Consider the following 16,309-nt stretch of genomic DNA (forward strand, 5'->3'; position numbering starts at 1 on the left):
ACCTTTTAAATGTATGTTATGTTATTTTCTGCATTGTCCATCCTTTTATCTCTCTGCTTTTGTTTGCATAGTCTCTTTTCATCCTACTTTCCATTTACTAATTCTCTACTCATATGTGTCTAATTTGCTGTTAAACCCAATGGCTGAGTTCTTAATTTCCATTACAAAATATTTTAGTTATCAAATTTCTTTGATTTAATTTATTATCAACCTTGTGCTTTAATTACTTTAACACACTAAGTTTATTTTAAATTGCTATTTTTTTCATAGTCTGGATCATCTATAGCTGTTTCTATTAATATTTCTTTACAATTAGGCCTTATATTCTTCTATGCTTTATTTTTGTTTTTGTGCCAGATTTTATATTTAAAAAGTTGTAGAGATAATTCAAGGATTTCATGATGATTTATGTAAAAGAGGATTTCTTTTTGTTTCTAGCTGTCAGCTAGGCCTGGGGGAAAAAAAACCCCACAGATAACTTAATCTAATCAAGAAATTAGATGATCCAAGTTGTCTTGAATTTCTCTGAGGACTAATCTATTTTCTATTCACCCTGACTCTAAGAGTAAACCCTTTTGTTGTCTCAAGTGAGAGTCTAGTTGTTTATAAAAGCCTCTTTTCCTTGATAGACCTTGAATCCCATTTGTTGTCCCCCAGGGTAAGGTATATGTAGGAAGCATCTGTAGGCATCTGTAGCATCTGTAGGAAGTTCCGTGTAGCTTTTGCCTTTCACATGTGCATTTTATGATTTTCGGGCTCTTCCAGTTGTTCTTATTGGGAGATATGGTGCAGAACGTGCCATTCTTGATTTTCCAATGACAAATATTCTCTCTCCATTTAATTTTCTAGTTGTGCAATGGGTGTGGCTTACAGAGAATTACTGTGGGTTATTGCATATTCTGAGACAATGTGTAAAACAGTGAATATTTTCAGTGTATTATTCTTATTGGAGCACATAAATTCAGCTTCTAGGTTGCTGTAGACATCACCTATCTAACAAATTCTTTCACTTCATTCAGTTACATAGAAAGCATTAATAGTTCTTGCATTCAGCTGGGACATAGATATAGAGAACTGTACCTATGCATATATTAGTTCACCATCTCTGAGTTATAATTTAGTTCACAGTAACCTTGATCATACCAGATAGTTCTTCTAAATCAAGGATAACTTCTGTATCTTTTGCCATTCACCAGTAAGGGAGGAACACTACTTAGATGTAGTGTTTAAATCTTAGGAATAATGTATGTAACATTCAAGGCTGTTGTATTTCCTCCATTTATTAGGTAAACTGAAAACCTCCAACTTCTGGTGTGGTTTAGCACATAACAAAGATCTTCAGCTCGTTCATATAGGTATTTGATGACTCTTTATCTAACACCATTATGACCTAGAAAATGCAACATTAAACTAAATATAGTGGAGATGAGCATGCTCAATGGAGCCCATAGTTAGTCATATTAAGAGAAATAACAATGGAAGCTCTCAGAAATTTGGTGTACATGCAGGCTCTTGTTGAAAAATAATACCTTGCCTCTAGAATCAGTTAATCAATTGATACTGGATTAACATTAAGGGACTGAGTTAATGGACTGAAAATCATTATGGTTCCACCTGACATTGATTCAGGCCTTGATCAACAACATCCACACCAAGCCAGAACTACAGGTATGTGATTACTTGTCTTTTCAATAGTTAAATGATAATCAACTTCAATTGCTTCCCAGTCTCAAGACTTTCTGCTTCTGAGCCTCAGGGCCTCTTGAGCAAAGGCTCTAACAGCTAGAGTAAGAATCTTCTTTATTGGGGATATGAACGGATAAGGAAGGCTGAAACAGATTTTCCTTTAATTTTGGTTGAAATATAATTTGCCTTACCTAAATACTTCCTAATATGGAGCTCACAATTTATTCACTTTGTTTAACAATTTTTCTTTTCAAATTACTGGCTTTTCATATTTGGCTGTTTTCTACTGTTTCTTGGCCAAGAGAGACATCTTTTTTTTCTCTAAGGATTGTTTTAGGGGAGAAAATTGTTCAGAAGAGGTTACTTTATTTGAGTTTATTCCAAATGGTCTAATAAAATACTCTATAATGACTTTACACTACCTTTCATTTAAAACAGTAATGATGTAAAAACCATCAGCTGTGCCCACACAAATAAACAGAAGAATGATGTTCCTGATAGAATGGCCCAAGAGATTTCCAGATTAGAGTCTATCTTCAACAAGTATCTAGACCTCTGTGTGTTTTCTTGTTATATTTTCCTCTTCATAGATACCTCTCATTGCTTGTAGAAATTTAGGTAAGTTCCCAATTTCCTGGGATGAAGTTGGAGTGAGGTAAAGACATGTTTTTAATTAGGGGGGAGCAACCTTAGGGATACGCTGTTTGAATGGTTGAAAGGCTAAGGAGTACTACCATTACCTGTGGGAATGCTCAGGCACTGGCTATTCTAGGAAGTTAAATATCACCATTTGCCTTTTTAGCAACAGAGACATATTAATGGTCAGAGACATGAATGTTATCCTAAATCATCAAAGTAAAGTACTTTTTGGTAGTCTAGCTGTAATTGACTGAGAAGAGATACATTCAAACAACCAATATCAGTGATTCTAAATTTGTGGGGGTTTTGTTTTGGCAAATAATGGGCTTGGCCAAATTAATTTCCACTAATTAGGTCAGTTTTTACGTAGTCATAAGAACATATCATCTATGATTTTCTTTGAAGAAATTTTCTCAGAAGATCAAAATGTTCAATTATCTCTTCACAGTAAATATTTATGTTGTATTTAAGTGTCTTTATATTCTAGGCGTCCATATTGACTACTTCTAAATTTATGTAAAAAGACTGAGATGATGGGGAACCTGCATGGTCGTCTGGAAAGTGTGGCCACTTGAAACTATCTCTAGATCCACTTATCAGCCATGCATTATTATGTATTCTATGGCAACACATAGATACATGAGGTACCTCCAGTTACCTCATGTAAAGTAAGGAAAAACTGATTTTAAAGACCAAGGAAAAAGACCCAAGGGGTGACTTCTTGCAACAACCAACAAGGGATACTCATTGAAAAGTCACATATTTAATTTTAAATATATCTAAATATAGCTAATTCTTAAATATCACATATTTTCTTGGGAGGAAGTTTGAACTGAGTAAAGTAAGCTAGCAAAACATGGAAATTGAGCAGAATATAAAAAATGTATTTGCTTTTTGTATTACAGCTTGACAGATGTTTATGGTCCATTTTACCAAATAACAAAGAAAACATGTAACACACTAGAAATACACTAATGGATTTATAATCTTGCTTCATGGGCTATTATATTTTGTGTGATATGTTAATATTTATAATTACTCTTAGATTGAGAATTTAAGATCATATATCATAGCAAGTTGATATGGAACCTGAAGTGAGTTCGCTCACCCATTGTGCAGCAAACCAATCTCTGACACAAGGTGTAGTGGAAGACAGTAGGAATTTTATTATTTCACAACACTGAGCATGGAGAGAGGGCAGCTAACACTGAAATCCCAAACTCCCTAAAAAGCTAAAAAGAAAGGTTTTTATTTGGAGTTTTAGGTAGGGGAAGGGGAGCATACGGCCTTGTTGGTTGGAGCTTTCCCACCAGCATGTGTTTGGCTTTGAGACTACTTGCAGAGAGGAGGGAGCCTGTTACCTTGCTGGTCAGCAGCTTTCCCACCAAACTGTATCTCTTTGTAGGGATGAGATAGTGAATGCAGTTGCTTGTCCTTGGAAGTGTCTGTCTCCATGGAGGATAGTGGATTCTGGAGCCAGGAAGCCAGAGAGTAAGAAAGGAATGAGTGTTTTGCTTTTAACTCTGCATAGGCTGGATTTAATGTGGGGGAACCAATATCAGTTTTGGTATCAAAGTGTGTTAGAATATAAAGGAATGAATGGCTATTTCGTTCTGGGGGCTGGATCAGAGCTTGTGTGAATATTTTTTAATCGTCACAGCAATCATGTTTTTACATATTCATAAAGAAACCCATGCTCAAGTAAGGACCTTGATAACTGTCACTTAGTGAGGCATAAAATTGTAGTTATAAAGTACGGTAGTATTTTTCTACATATAGAATTTTAATTTGTCTTTTTTAACAAACGTATTCTTAAGAACCTATATTAAATGATATTTTTAAACTAGAGAAGTGTTAACTTAGTGGTTTAAGTTGAAAATCTAGTAATACTGTCTTTTGGGTTTTGTACTATCAAATCTTTGATGAGTTACACTATGGAGAGTAGTTTATATACCAAATTTTCACATGTAGATAATTTACCTGGCTAATGAAGATTAATCCTGGTGAAATCCAATATTGATGATTGATAAGAATAGTAGGAGTAGGTTCTGCAGAAAGTAAGGAGTGAAAAAATTTATTGGATATACATGACCTTCTACTCTTATGTTCTTAAACAGGTGTGCATATATCAATGTAGAGTTTCCACAATGATAGAATTTCTGAATTCAGTGAAAGCAGTGGTGTGAGTGAGCTTGTGGAATGTTCCTTAGAGAGGGGTTCTAAAGAAAGCTCACTTTTCTGCAGATGTCCTCCTCCCACCAAATCCATTTGAAGAGAATAAATTTGTCTACTTTTGAGCTTTAGTAATTGTGGAATTTTTTTGAGCAATGGAAAATCTGAAAGTTTAGGGATGCATTTGCAGTTTTACAATTCTTCTCTCTTGTTTAATTTTGTCCTAAGCAACAGATGTAAAGCCTCTGAGAGATCAATGTTTCTTTTTTTTTCTTTTAGAATTTTCTTTTCTTTTTCTTTACTAGGATGTGCTCTGTGTTTATTTGTTATGGCTTCCCCAGAAGCCTCCTGAGTGACCCCTGGATGCCTCAGAGAATTGGGCTTCCAGCACTTCCTCACTAAAGGATGTATTTGTTAAGAAATAGTTTTTAAGAATATGACCTCACTTAGCTGTCACATTAATATTAATATTGCTTGTGGATATCCATTTATTAAATATAATTTCTCCTTCCTGATTTGATCTTTCTTTGCTCTAATTTTTCAATGTCAACTAGCCTTGAGGCTCTGCACAAAGGAAGTGAAGGGTAAAGTAGAATTATAAACTACTTGCTGGAGCAATGAAAGCATGCCCCAATACACACACATAACCCCTCACAGATCCTGGGAGACTGATTGGATTAACATATTTAAGGAAATCTTCATCCAGTAATTAGCTGACCACTAAACGAATTGACCAAAGCTTCAGGGGAAACACATGAGAAAGAATACAGATGTTAAAATTAGTTCAGGAAAGCCAATGAAAGAACAAGTTGCCGCAATAACAAACAGGAACTACAAGAAATTCTGAGTGGTAGTGGTGGGCCAAATATGATTTCCAGAGTTGCCCCATTATATTACTTAAATTTCCCTTTTTCATCAAAAAAATAAGACGTGCAAATAAACAGGAGTGTGTGGTTTATACAAAGGAAAAAAGAATCAGTCAACACATGCTGTCCCTAAGGCAGCCTAGATGGTGGACTTATTAGACAAAGACTTTCAATTAGTTATTTAAAAATATTCAAAGAACTAAAAGAAACTACTAAAAGAAACCATGTCTAAAGAGCTAGAAGAAAGAACTATAGAACAATGCTTTAACAACTAATGACTTTTGTCAATAAATGGATGAAAATTTTAAACAAGAGAGAAAATAAATTCTAGACTTGAAAGTACAATAATTGAAATGAAAAATCCACTAAAGTGGCTCAATACTAGAATAAACAATTGATGAGTTTAAAGATATGTCACTGAGATTATCCAGTCTGAGGGACGGAAAGAGAAAAAGAATGCGGAAAAATGAACAGTCTCAGAGACCTGTGGGACAACCACAAGAATACCAACACACACATATAAGAGTGCAAAAATAAGGAGCCAGAGATGTAAGGAAAAAATAATGATTATGTTTTCATAATTTGATGAAAAGCATTTTCTGCAAGTCTAAAAAGCTCAGTGAAGGCCAAGTGGGATAAACTTGAAGAGATATACCAAATACATTATAATTGAACTGTGAAGATGAAAGAAAAAGAGAGAACATTGAAAATAGTAAGAAGAAACAACTCTACCTACCTACAAGTTCTCCTCAATAAGATTCATAGCCAATATCTCATCAAAAACCATGGAGGCCTGAGGACTGTGGGATAACATATCCATTGTGCTGAAGAAGAAAAAAAAGGGCATTGTCAGTCCAGAATTATACATCATGAAAAACTATCATTCAAAAATGAAGAAAAAAATATATTCCCAGGTAAACAAAAATTGAGAGAAATAATTGCTAGTAGTCTTACCCTAAAACAGATACTGAAGGCGATCTTTCAGGCTGAGATGAAACCTCACTAGATAGTATCTTGAATCCACAGCATGAAATAAAGAGCATTGGTAAAAATAACCACATGGGCAAACATAAAAGACAATATAAATATAGATATATCTGCTTTTAGACCTTTTATTATGTGATTTAAAAGACAATAGCATAAACAATAAGGCAATACCTATGTGAATGCCCTTATGATATATAGACATGTACTTTGTATGATGATAAGAGTACAAAGGAGGGGGAAAAGGAATGGAGCTATATAAAAGCAAACATTTTATTTAATCACTTATCATAAAATTCAACATTCTATAGCCTAAAATTTGGTTGATTTTAGTGTGTTAACACAGTTCTGCCACCATTGCTACTATCTAATTCCCGAATGTTTTCTTCATTCCAAAAAGCAATCAAGGGCAGAGGATTCTGGGAAGATGATGGAGTAGGAATCATTGGGAATCTGCCTCCCTACCTGGACAATAATTGCACTGGCATAATCCGTCTGATAGAACTTTTCGGGCACTCTGGAGTCTCTTGAAGGCTTACAACTTCCAGGGGAAAGCTTGGTTGGTAAATTGTCGTCAATTTCAGCTCTTGGCAGAGTAGCAGCTCCACATCCCCCCTATCCTCAGCCGTGTGGCAGGCAGCTGTGCATGTGATCCTGTAGCAGATCGACACAGCTTTTGGGAGCCAGAGAGGGCAAAAATGACCCCAAGCTCCATATCACAATCTGTGCTCTGATCACTGATTAATGTTTCTGATCACAGAGGTGCAGACAGAGAGGTGGTGGCCATTGTTGTTGCATCTCCTCCCATTGTTGAAAGCTCTTACTTCTCTGTCTGAAGTGAGTTCCAGGATGTTTAAAGGGGGGTGATACCTTTTTCTCTCTTTCCTTTCTCTCTTTTTCCCTTTAACAGCAGGATATCAAAGAATAGGACATTAAAAATCAAGTGCATATACTAGGGAAACTAGAAAATCACCCTTCACACCTAGGGGCAGGATAAGGCTCAGAAAAAACCTGGGAAGACGTTAAAGTTTACACCTTAGGCTGATCCTTGGCACAGAGACAGTCTACAACAATAAAAAACAAAATAAAACAATAACAACAGCAACTAAATCAAAAAGAAAACCAAAAATCAGCAAATCTGGGCAAGAGGGGAGAATCTGAGTTCCAGAGTTATCACACTGTTAGACTCAAAATATCTAGTTTTCAACATAAACTCATGAAGCACAGAAATAAACAGGAAACTATGGCCGATTTAAATAAAAAAATAAATAAACCAACAGAAATTATCCCTAGAAAGACCCGATGACTAGACAAAATCTTTAACACCACTGTCTGAAAGATGTTCAAGAAGTAACAGAAGATGTGGCAAAAGTCAAGAAAATATGTATCAATAAAATGGAAATATCAATAAAAAGATAGAAAACCTCTTTATCAATAAACCTTCATAAAAAGATAGTGTGTTTTCAGTTCGTGTGTAAAGAGATTCAGATTTAATGACCTGACATTTTTATGTAAAGCCCATCTGAACATCAAGTGTCAGATATTTCTGGATTTAGTGTTTGTGTTTTTTTCTTATATTACTTTACCACAGTTTCTTTCAAATTATGCCTCCTAGTTACTTGCTTCCATATTCCTTTTTAAGAAAGATTGTCCTCTTTAGGGCAGAACTTCTGAGTTGGAATGTTTTATGTGGATGTTATCTTGTCTGTGTTGAATTAAAACTTTTAGTAAATTGATTTGCAACAACCTTGTGCTATTTTCATTAAATTTATCTGCCACACGCAAACAATTAAGCTTTTTAATTCATTCCAGTGCCCTCTTGGATTTGAGAATTTCAAATATAAACTGATTCATTGAAAATAAAGGGTTCTTGTTCATGCAATCTATGTCTTTGCTATTAATAAGTGACTTGCTCTTTGCTGTCAGATTGCTATTTTTTTCACTTGATTTCTCTAAAGTGATTGGCCAGGAGAAGCCTCTGAAAATATAGAATTCACTGGAAGGATCACGTCGAAGTTCTCAGTTCTCTAGTGCTTGATTCCTCAGTGAATTTAATTTTGAACAATCAACCTTGGGGACAAACTGTTTTAACAACTCAGTGAAGTGATTTGTTGTTCATTGGTGATTAAGTGCCCAGTCACATCTTCCCTTGCCTAAGAGAAGATTTATTCTTGGGTATTAATACTACTATCAAGATGTACAATAACAGCTATTACTTTACGGGACATGAACTACATTAAAACTGTCATATGAATGCTTTAAAAAATATCTAAAACAAAGCCTATTTCTTTTATTATCCAGCTTTCTGCGTTATTGACTAAAAATGCTTTCAAAGATTTGTTCCATTAACTTGATCACTTAAGCATAATAATTGGGTTTAAAACTTGATTCTTGATACTTATTCTCCATGACAACTTTCAAAGTTGGTGATTCATCACTCACACAAACTATATTCTTGATGCCAATCTGGATAATTTCATAATCAAAACTGTAATATGCTTATGAATGGTGAAGAAGATGGTCATGCTTTGTGCAGGTGTAGAGAGAGAGATCTGTGTGTGAGAAAGCATTTCTAGCATTTCTAGCCATGTGTGAGAAAGCATTTCTAGTATTTCTAGTGACTATGTGCACCCTGATCTTTCTCTGCAGTCACACCTGGATTCATTTGGTGGCAGTCCTGACTTATCTCCATCAAACTAAACTGTCATCTTCCCAGGCAAATGATAGAATTTTAGAAGCTTGGATTTAGAACAAGCGATCGAAGAGGAAATAGAAAACCCAGGTAACATATTCACAAAAACTCTTCACTGCTATGAGAATAGACCAAAGTAGACTTAGTTGGAATGAACTATGTATCTTTCTTGAGAAGCAGGTTTTGTCATTTGATCCAAAAAATTTTATGCCAGAAGCCCCTAGAATAAGGTAGCACATGCAATTTCTCCATTTTATAGAATATTATCAGAATAATCACAATGGAAATAATTTTCTCCAATATTTTGTATTATAATTGTTTAAATGTATACTGAAATACGGAGAATGCAGAGCAGAACATAGCATATAACATAACATAATACACAATATAACATGGCACATATATGTTCTTTAAAATAGCTTTTTTAGGTTTCTGTATATAATATAGAGAATTGAAAAATTATTTATTTTGGATCTTAGTATATTGAAGATAGTAATGATTACTATAGCTTTTTATAAATTATTACCTTGTGTATGGTATCTTTAAATGTCCTGGTTATGTGTAGATGTTTTATTTCTGTTGGTAACATTTTTATTGTGGTAAAATATACATAACACAGTATTGTGCATTCATCACCGTTATCCATCTGCAGAACTTTTTCATTGTCCCAAACTGAAACTGCACTCACTAAACAGTAACTCCACATTCCCTCCTCCCCTCACCCCTGGCGACCCCTGTTGTCATTTCTGTCTCTCTGCATATGACCACTCCAAGTACCTTATAAAAGGGATCATAAAATATTTTCCCTTTAGCGCCCGGTTTATTGCACTTATAACAATGTCTTGAAGGTTCGTCCATGTTGTAGCATGTATCAGAATTTACTTCATTTTTAAGGCTGAATAACTTTTCTTATTGTATGTATATACCTCAATTTGTTTACACATTCATTACTTGTTCGACTTTTGGGTTTTTACCCCCTTTTTGCTAATGTGAATGATGCTGCTATGAATATTGGTGCTCAAATATCTGTTTGAGTCTCTGCTTTTTATTCGTCTGTGCATATACTCCAAAAATGCCATTTTGATATGTAAATTAAGAGCACTTTATTACAAAGGGAAACTCAAAACAGACCATGTGGAAATGAGTTCGGAGAAGTTTAGATATTTGTTCCATTTATCATCCTGTAATTATACATTATTAGAAAGTGAATTTCAGTGTCTGTGGAAAGAGAATTTATGAATTTTGTTAGATACAAGAAATACAGAATCTTAAAGAAAAGCCAACATCTATTTCTGCCTTTGGGTTAATTATGTGGATATTTTCTCATTTTTAGGGTTTTAAAATTATTGTGAGTGAAACTGGACACATTACGTTATGCACTCAGTTGAACTCTCAATTTATAAAAAGGAGATGCCTCAGGTTAAATTTAGTTTTAATGATACATTTCAAAGAGCAGAATGAAATATGGAGAAAGACAGACAATGAAATTCCCACAGTAATGAGAATGGTGAAGAAGGAACAGCTTCTATAACCGTATACAGTAATGACCCCGTCAACCTACCTACTTCTCAGGGAATGCTCCTATGGGTAATCAGAGAAAAGAGTGGACTTTGGAGAAATTCATGTAAAACTAATTGTAGAGATGCGGCACTAAAGTTACATGGGGAAGCAAATAATAGTTAATAATATCTTGAATTTATTTAGTGCTTATTAGTCAGACAATTTTTGGAGAGCATTATTTGAATTATCATATTTAATCCTTAAAACCATCCTATGTGTGAGGTGCTATTATAAGTCTCATTATACAGATGATGTTGAGTAATTCAACCAAAGTCCACAGAGTTGGTAAGTATAGATTATGAGGCTCAAATTCCGAATCAGAATTTAGAACATTAAGTCTCAAAAAGTGCACTGTGCTGGTGTCCCAGTCCACCTGTGCAAAATTACAAAACAAACCTGAGAAAGTTATCTACGAGATAGGCAGTCTATTCTCTCAGATTGCTGTTTGTGTCTGTATTTGTCCTCAAAGTCTATTCAACCACATTCAGGTTTTACAGGTAGAACTTTTCCTTTACTAAGAAGAAATTAACCTGGAAATTTATATTTCTTTACAATTTATCCTTTTAAAAAGACTGAATCAGCTGACTAAATGTTTATTAGGATCTCAGAATTTTTCTGCATCATTTTTTATGGTCGTTGCTCAATCATTTTTAAAAAAGCTGTTGCTTAGATGGGATACAGGTTTTACTATACAGACAGGTAAATAGAAACTTCTTTAGGCGTTGTGATCATATGTTTTAAAAGGATCTGGACTAAAACTCAAAATATGAGAATCTATAATTTCCAATATCCTGTTGAGTGAAAGTATTTCCCAGTGTTTTACACCTAGAAAACCATACAAGTGGTCTGTTTTTCTGCCTCAAGTTGTTAAATTTGACGTAGTTTAGATACACTTAATTTATCTTATTTTAGTTGTCATTGTGGGATACTTACCATGGATTTACATTTTTTGAGCATTCCTTATGATTTATTTTTTCTCACTGAATATGTTCAGAAACTTGAGGGGCCAGGCCAGTGGTGCAGTGGTTAAGTTCTCACCTTCTACTTTAGTGGCCCAGGGTTCACCGGTTTGGATCCCAGGTGTGGACATGGCACTGCTTGGCAAAAGCCATGCTGTGGTAGGCATCCAAAATATAAAGTAGAGGAAGATGGGCACAGATGTTAGCTCAGGGTCAGTCTTCCTAAACAAAAAGGGGAGGATTGGCAGCAGATGTTAGCTGAGGGGTAATCTTCCTAAAAAAAATAAAAATAAAAGAAATTTGAAGAATCTCATGAATATTTGAATCAGATATATTTATTTTTAATAAAACAAAGTATGGGAAAAGTGCAGAAATTTCTATCAGTGCAAGTCAAATTAATAATTTTCAATAGTTTAGAGTAATAATTAGGCTCATAAGAACATTTTTAAGTCAAATATTTATTAATCACTTAAGATGTATTAGACACGTTCATAGATTCTGGAGACTATAATCATTAATAAGATACGTTTACTAACTTGACAACAGATGATACTGGACAACTCAGCTATAAACAAATAAATGTTGTAAGGACTCAACAGGTCAAGGGATTAGACCCTCCTAGTAGAAGCTATCTCTTGAATGCTCAGACTACTCCTATAAATCGCAACTATTTATTTTCCATTGTGTATGCTGTTTAACTCTATAATTGTGAGTGAAGATTTTTAATTATGTGTATATGTAATGAACTGCCAGAAGCCCTGAAGATGGAACTTTTTGTTTAGGTAGCTGATCTTCTCTACTGGTATATCTTAAAGCTTGGAAATTTATTTACTCATTTTTCTTTGATTTGTAAGTATAAGATTCTGAAAGGTAAGCACTGGTACTGATGCTGAGTTATCCTTCAGGCCACATCCGGATTCACAGATCAGGAAACCTGAAATTTCCTCTACTTCCAGTTCATTCAGGGCCCCCCAAACCAAACTGCCTCTCAATTTCATAGCAAATTTCATTCAGTGTACGGTCTTTGTTGGTTTCTCTCTGCCTTTTATCTATTATCTCTTATTTTCTCTCATCTATGATTTTCTCTCTCTGACGTTTGAATAAAAATTTGCCTAATTTCGTGAAGGATAGAAGAGTCTCTTTCTCTTTACAAAGCATCATTTACAAATGTGGACACTGAAACAGAGCACATTTAAAATAATTCTGCCAATATGAATCTCAAGCAAACATTGCTTTCATTGGACTTTCTTGGCTGTGGAGAATTTAATAAATTTATCTCTGCTCAGTTGCTTTCTTATTAGAGTTGATATTCAGTTTAATGTAATAAAATTCAATAAGCATATAATGAGCATTCACACTATGACCTGTTTTATTGTTGTGGGTGACTTATTCCTTGAGTCTTGATGCTCATAGTAAAGTAACTGAGAAAGGCTGTTACCTAAACTTCAGCTATAATTTTATGCTCCAGGCACTAGGTATTACTTTATGTAAATATATGAATGAAGTTATTAGAGATGCCATTGTTTTTAAGGAGGATCTCAGAAGTCAATAAAAGTTTAATGAAAAAAAGAAATGATAATGTCAAAAATGTCATCTTTCTGAAAGAGATTTTGGAGAAAGTAGCTTTGTGTTGTTTGGTGGATCATCTCACAGACATGCCCACTTGGGTATATCTTCCAGTTAGATTACTGAAGTCTCATCAGTGTAGTTGATTGTGAAAAGGAATGGAGTAATTTGGAGAGATTCCAAACTCTCATTTTCTAAAGAATTACTCTGTGTGAGACTCTTTGGAGCAAATATTGTTGACTAAGTCATCACAATTTTGACACAAAGCTTGTGATCCTCTTAAATTAATTACTGATGCTTTTGCTTGCAGCTTCTGATACCCAAGTTCAACACCTTCAGAAGAACACATGGAATATAGTAATAATGTGACTGAGTTTGTCCTGCTAGGGCTCACACAGAGCCCTGAGGGGCAAAAAGTTCTGTTTGTTGCATTCTTACTCATCTACATTGTGACAGTTGTGGGCAATCTGCTCATCATTGTAACCATCATTGCCAGCCAATCACTGGGTGCCCCCATGTACTTTTTTCTGGCTTATTTATCATTTATTGATACGGTCTATTCTACTGCCATTGCTCCCAAAATGATTGTAGACTTACTTTATGAGAAAAAGACTATTTCCTTCCATGCTTGTATGACTCAAGTCTTTATAGATCATTTATTCGCTGGTGCTGAAGTCATTCTTTTGGTGGTGATGGCCTATGACCGATATGTAGCTATCTGTAAACCTCTTCATTATTTGATCATCATGAATCAGCGGGTTTGCGTTGTCATGCTGCTGGTGGCCTGGACTGGAGGCTTTCTGCACTCATTGGTTCAATTTCTCTTTATTTATCAGCTCCCTTTCTGTGGCCCTAACGTCATTGACAACTTCGTGTGTGATATGTACCCCTTATTGAAACTTGCTTGCACCAATACCTACCTCATTGGACTTTCTATGATAGCTAATGGAGGGGCAATTTGCACTGTCATCTTCTTCATTCTCCTAGTTTCCTATGGGGTCATATTATACTCCCTTAAGACTCAGGGTTTGGAAGGGAAATCCAAAGCCTTCTACACCTGTGCATCCCATATGACTGTGGTCATTTTATTCTTTGTTCCCTGTATCTTCCTGTATGCAAGGCCCAATTCCACTTTTCCCATTGATAAATCCATGACTGTGGTATTAACATTCATAACTCCCATGTTGAACCCCTTAATCTATACCCTGAGAAATGCAGAAATGAAAAATGCCATGAGAAAACTTTGGAGCAAAAATGTGACTTTAGTTGGAAGAAGGCTGTATCCCTCATGCATAACATAATATTCATTATTTCACAGAAGCATGGAATACTTTCACTGTCAGTAATCATGTCTAAAAATAACTTCCTTTTGGTCATTTAGCTTATTTATTCTGAAACAGTCATATAAGTTATTCTTATCTAAGTGGAATATGTTATAGCCCTTAGAGAGCAAGAGAATTGCATAATTTAATCTCATATAGGCAATCACATTGTATTAAGATCCTTTAGTGGACAAGAAGTTTTTGGTTTTATTTCAGGTTCTTGTTTGTGGGATACAGTATCTTCCTGGTACATAAATGTGACCAAATGGAACTTGTTCCCTTTTCTCCAAAAAGAGTAAAATTTTAAAATTTAAAAATGAGGTTGCTAAAAAATGTTAATTAGCTGTAAAAATAAATATCTTGATTAAACTAATTTATTTAAAATTTCACAGTACACATTCACAGCCGAGGATAAATCCATGAGAAATGAATTTTACACTGTGATGGTAGCATGTGGTTGATTTTGTATGTTCTGATCTTGTTTTGGACTGAAAAATCAAATTGTTCAACCCCATTTTGTACGTCTAGATCAATTGGCCTCCTCTAATAGTTGAAAAACATATTTAAGTAATTCATCTCACAGTAGAGACTCAGAGTCTGCCTACATTCAATCAAATTCTCCGGCTACACTCTTTTTTAATGCAATGCATGTTTAACATTTTGGGAACAGATTCTTTTGTTTTACATAGGAATGCTTTTTTTCATTTTCTGTGAAATATATGTTCTTGACCTAAGACATAAATCAAAGGTGTCTTCTCTGTTCACAATTTCTCTATAGCAGTTTTGGGGATAAAATACTGTATTATGTATATCATACTTTTAAGGCCTTGGCGTTGCATGTTTCTTCTTAGAATTCACCCTGAAAAATAGATACTGAGGTATAAAATATGCATCTTTTTTGCGCTTTATGATCAGATTCATTTTGTGTGCCTAGCAATAGTAAAACCTCCACTTAGTTAACACATATTGAATAAATGCCGGCCTTAAAGTTTCATTTATTTTTCAGTGAAGGAAATATAAAGTACTCTAGATCATTTGATCAGAAAGAAATCCAACACAGTGAATTAAATAATTCAAAATTATCATAATTGGTGGAGCTGACATCTTGATACTGGAGTGAGCATGGTTGAGATCAAGGATTCACCGCCTAAGCTATGATGCAGAAATGAGGATGCCGGACTCAAGATGAAAGATGTCTTCATGTACTTCTCAAAGTCTTTCCATACCCTGAGTTTGTAAAGATAATCTCCTTTAAAATTTTTACTTTTTATTCTCATTTACATCTTTACCCCACATAGGATATAAATATTCAGGTGTGGTGTGAGATGTAAGTATATTTTCCTTTCTTATTATAAGGATAAATAATATTCCCAGTACTTTCATTGAATAAATATTCTGTTTCCCAATACCCTGCAATACCACAACTTTCATATACAAAATTGTGTATTTCTATGATTCTATTTCTTAGCTTTCAATTTCATTCAATTAGTGCTAGCCAATACTTCAGCATCTAAATTACTGCAATGTTTCAGATATTACTGCAGTACTAAAAATCACTCCAGAATTTAGTGACTTAAAATACCAATGTTTACTTTATCGTTTCAGATGGTTTTAGTAGGTTGGAAATTTGATCAGTTCAGCTGGGTACTTCTGGCTCATTATCTTTCATGAAGTTGCAGTCAAAAATTGCCTGAGGCTGAAGTCATTTAACAAATTTATTCACACAAATATATCTGGTACTAGGCTTGAAAGTCTTGAACAGTGGCGACTGGACTAGCTGATACTCCTTGAGATCATGAGGGTGGGGCCATAATTCAATAGAACTGGTGTCCTCCTAAGAAAAGGAAGGGACACCAGAGCTCT

General features: G+C 34.7%; 1 protein-coding gene across 1 annotated transcript; it reads left to right on the plus strand.

Annotated features, from left to right (window-relative positions):
* The first annotated feature begins 13,465 nt into the window (after positions 1 to 13,465).
* Positions 13,466 to 14,425, plus strand: LOC138916935 (olfactory receptor 4A15-like). The gene has a single exon (XM_070230538.1). It carries the CDS (start codon positions 13,472 to 13,474, stop codon positions 14,423 to 14,425), a length of 954 nt encoding a protein of 317 aa, XP_070086639.1. The 5' UTR covers positions 13,466 to 13,471.
* Positions 14,426 to 16,309: the final 1,884 nt, after the last annotated feature.

The sequence above is a fragment of the Equus caballus genome, chromosome 12 (assembly GCF_041296265.1).
Source record: "Equus caballus isolate H_3958 breed thoroughbred chromosome 12, TB-T2T, whole genome shotgun sequence".
NCBI lineage: Eukaryota > Metazoa > Chordata > Mammalia > Perissodactyla > Equidae > Equus > Equus caballus.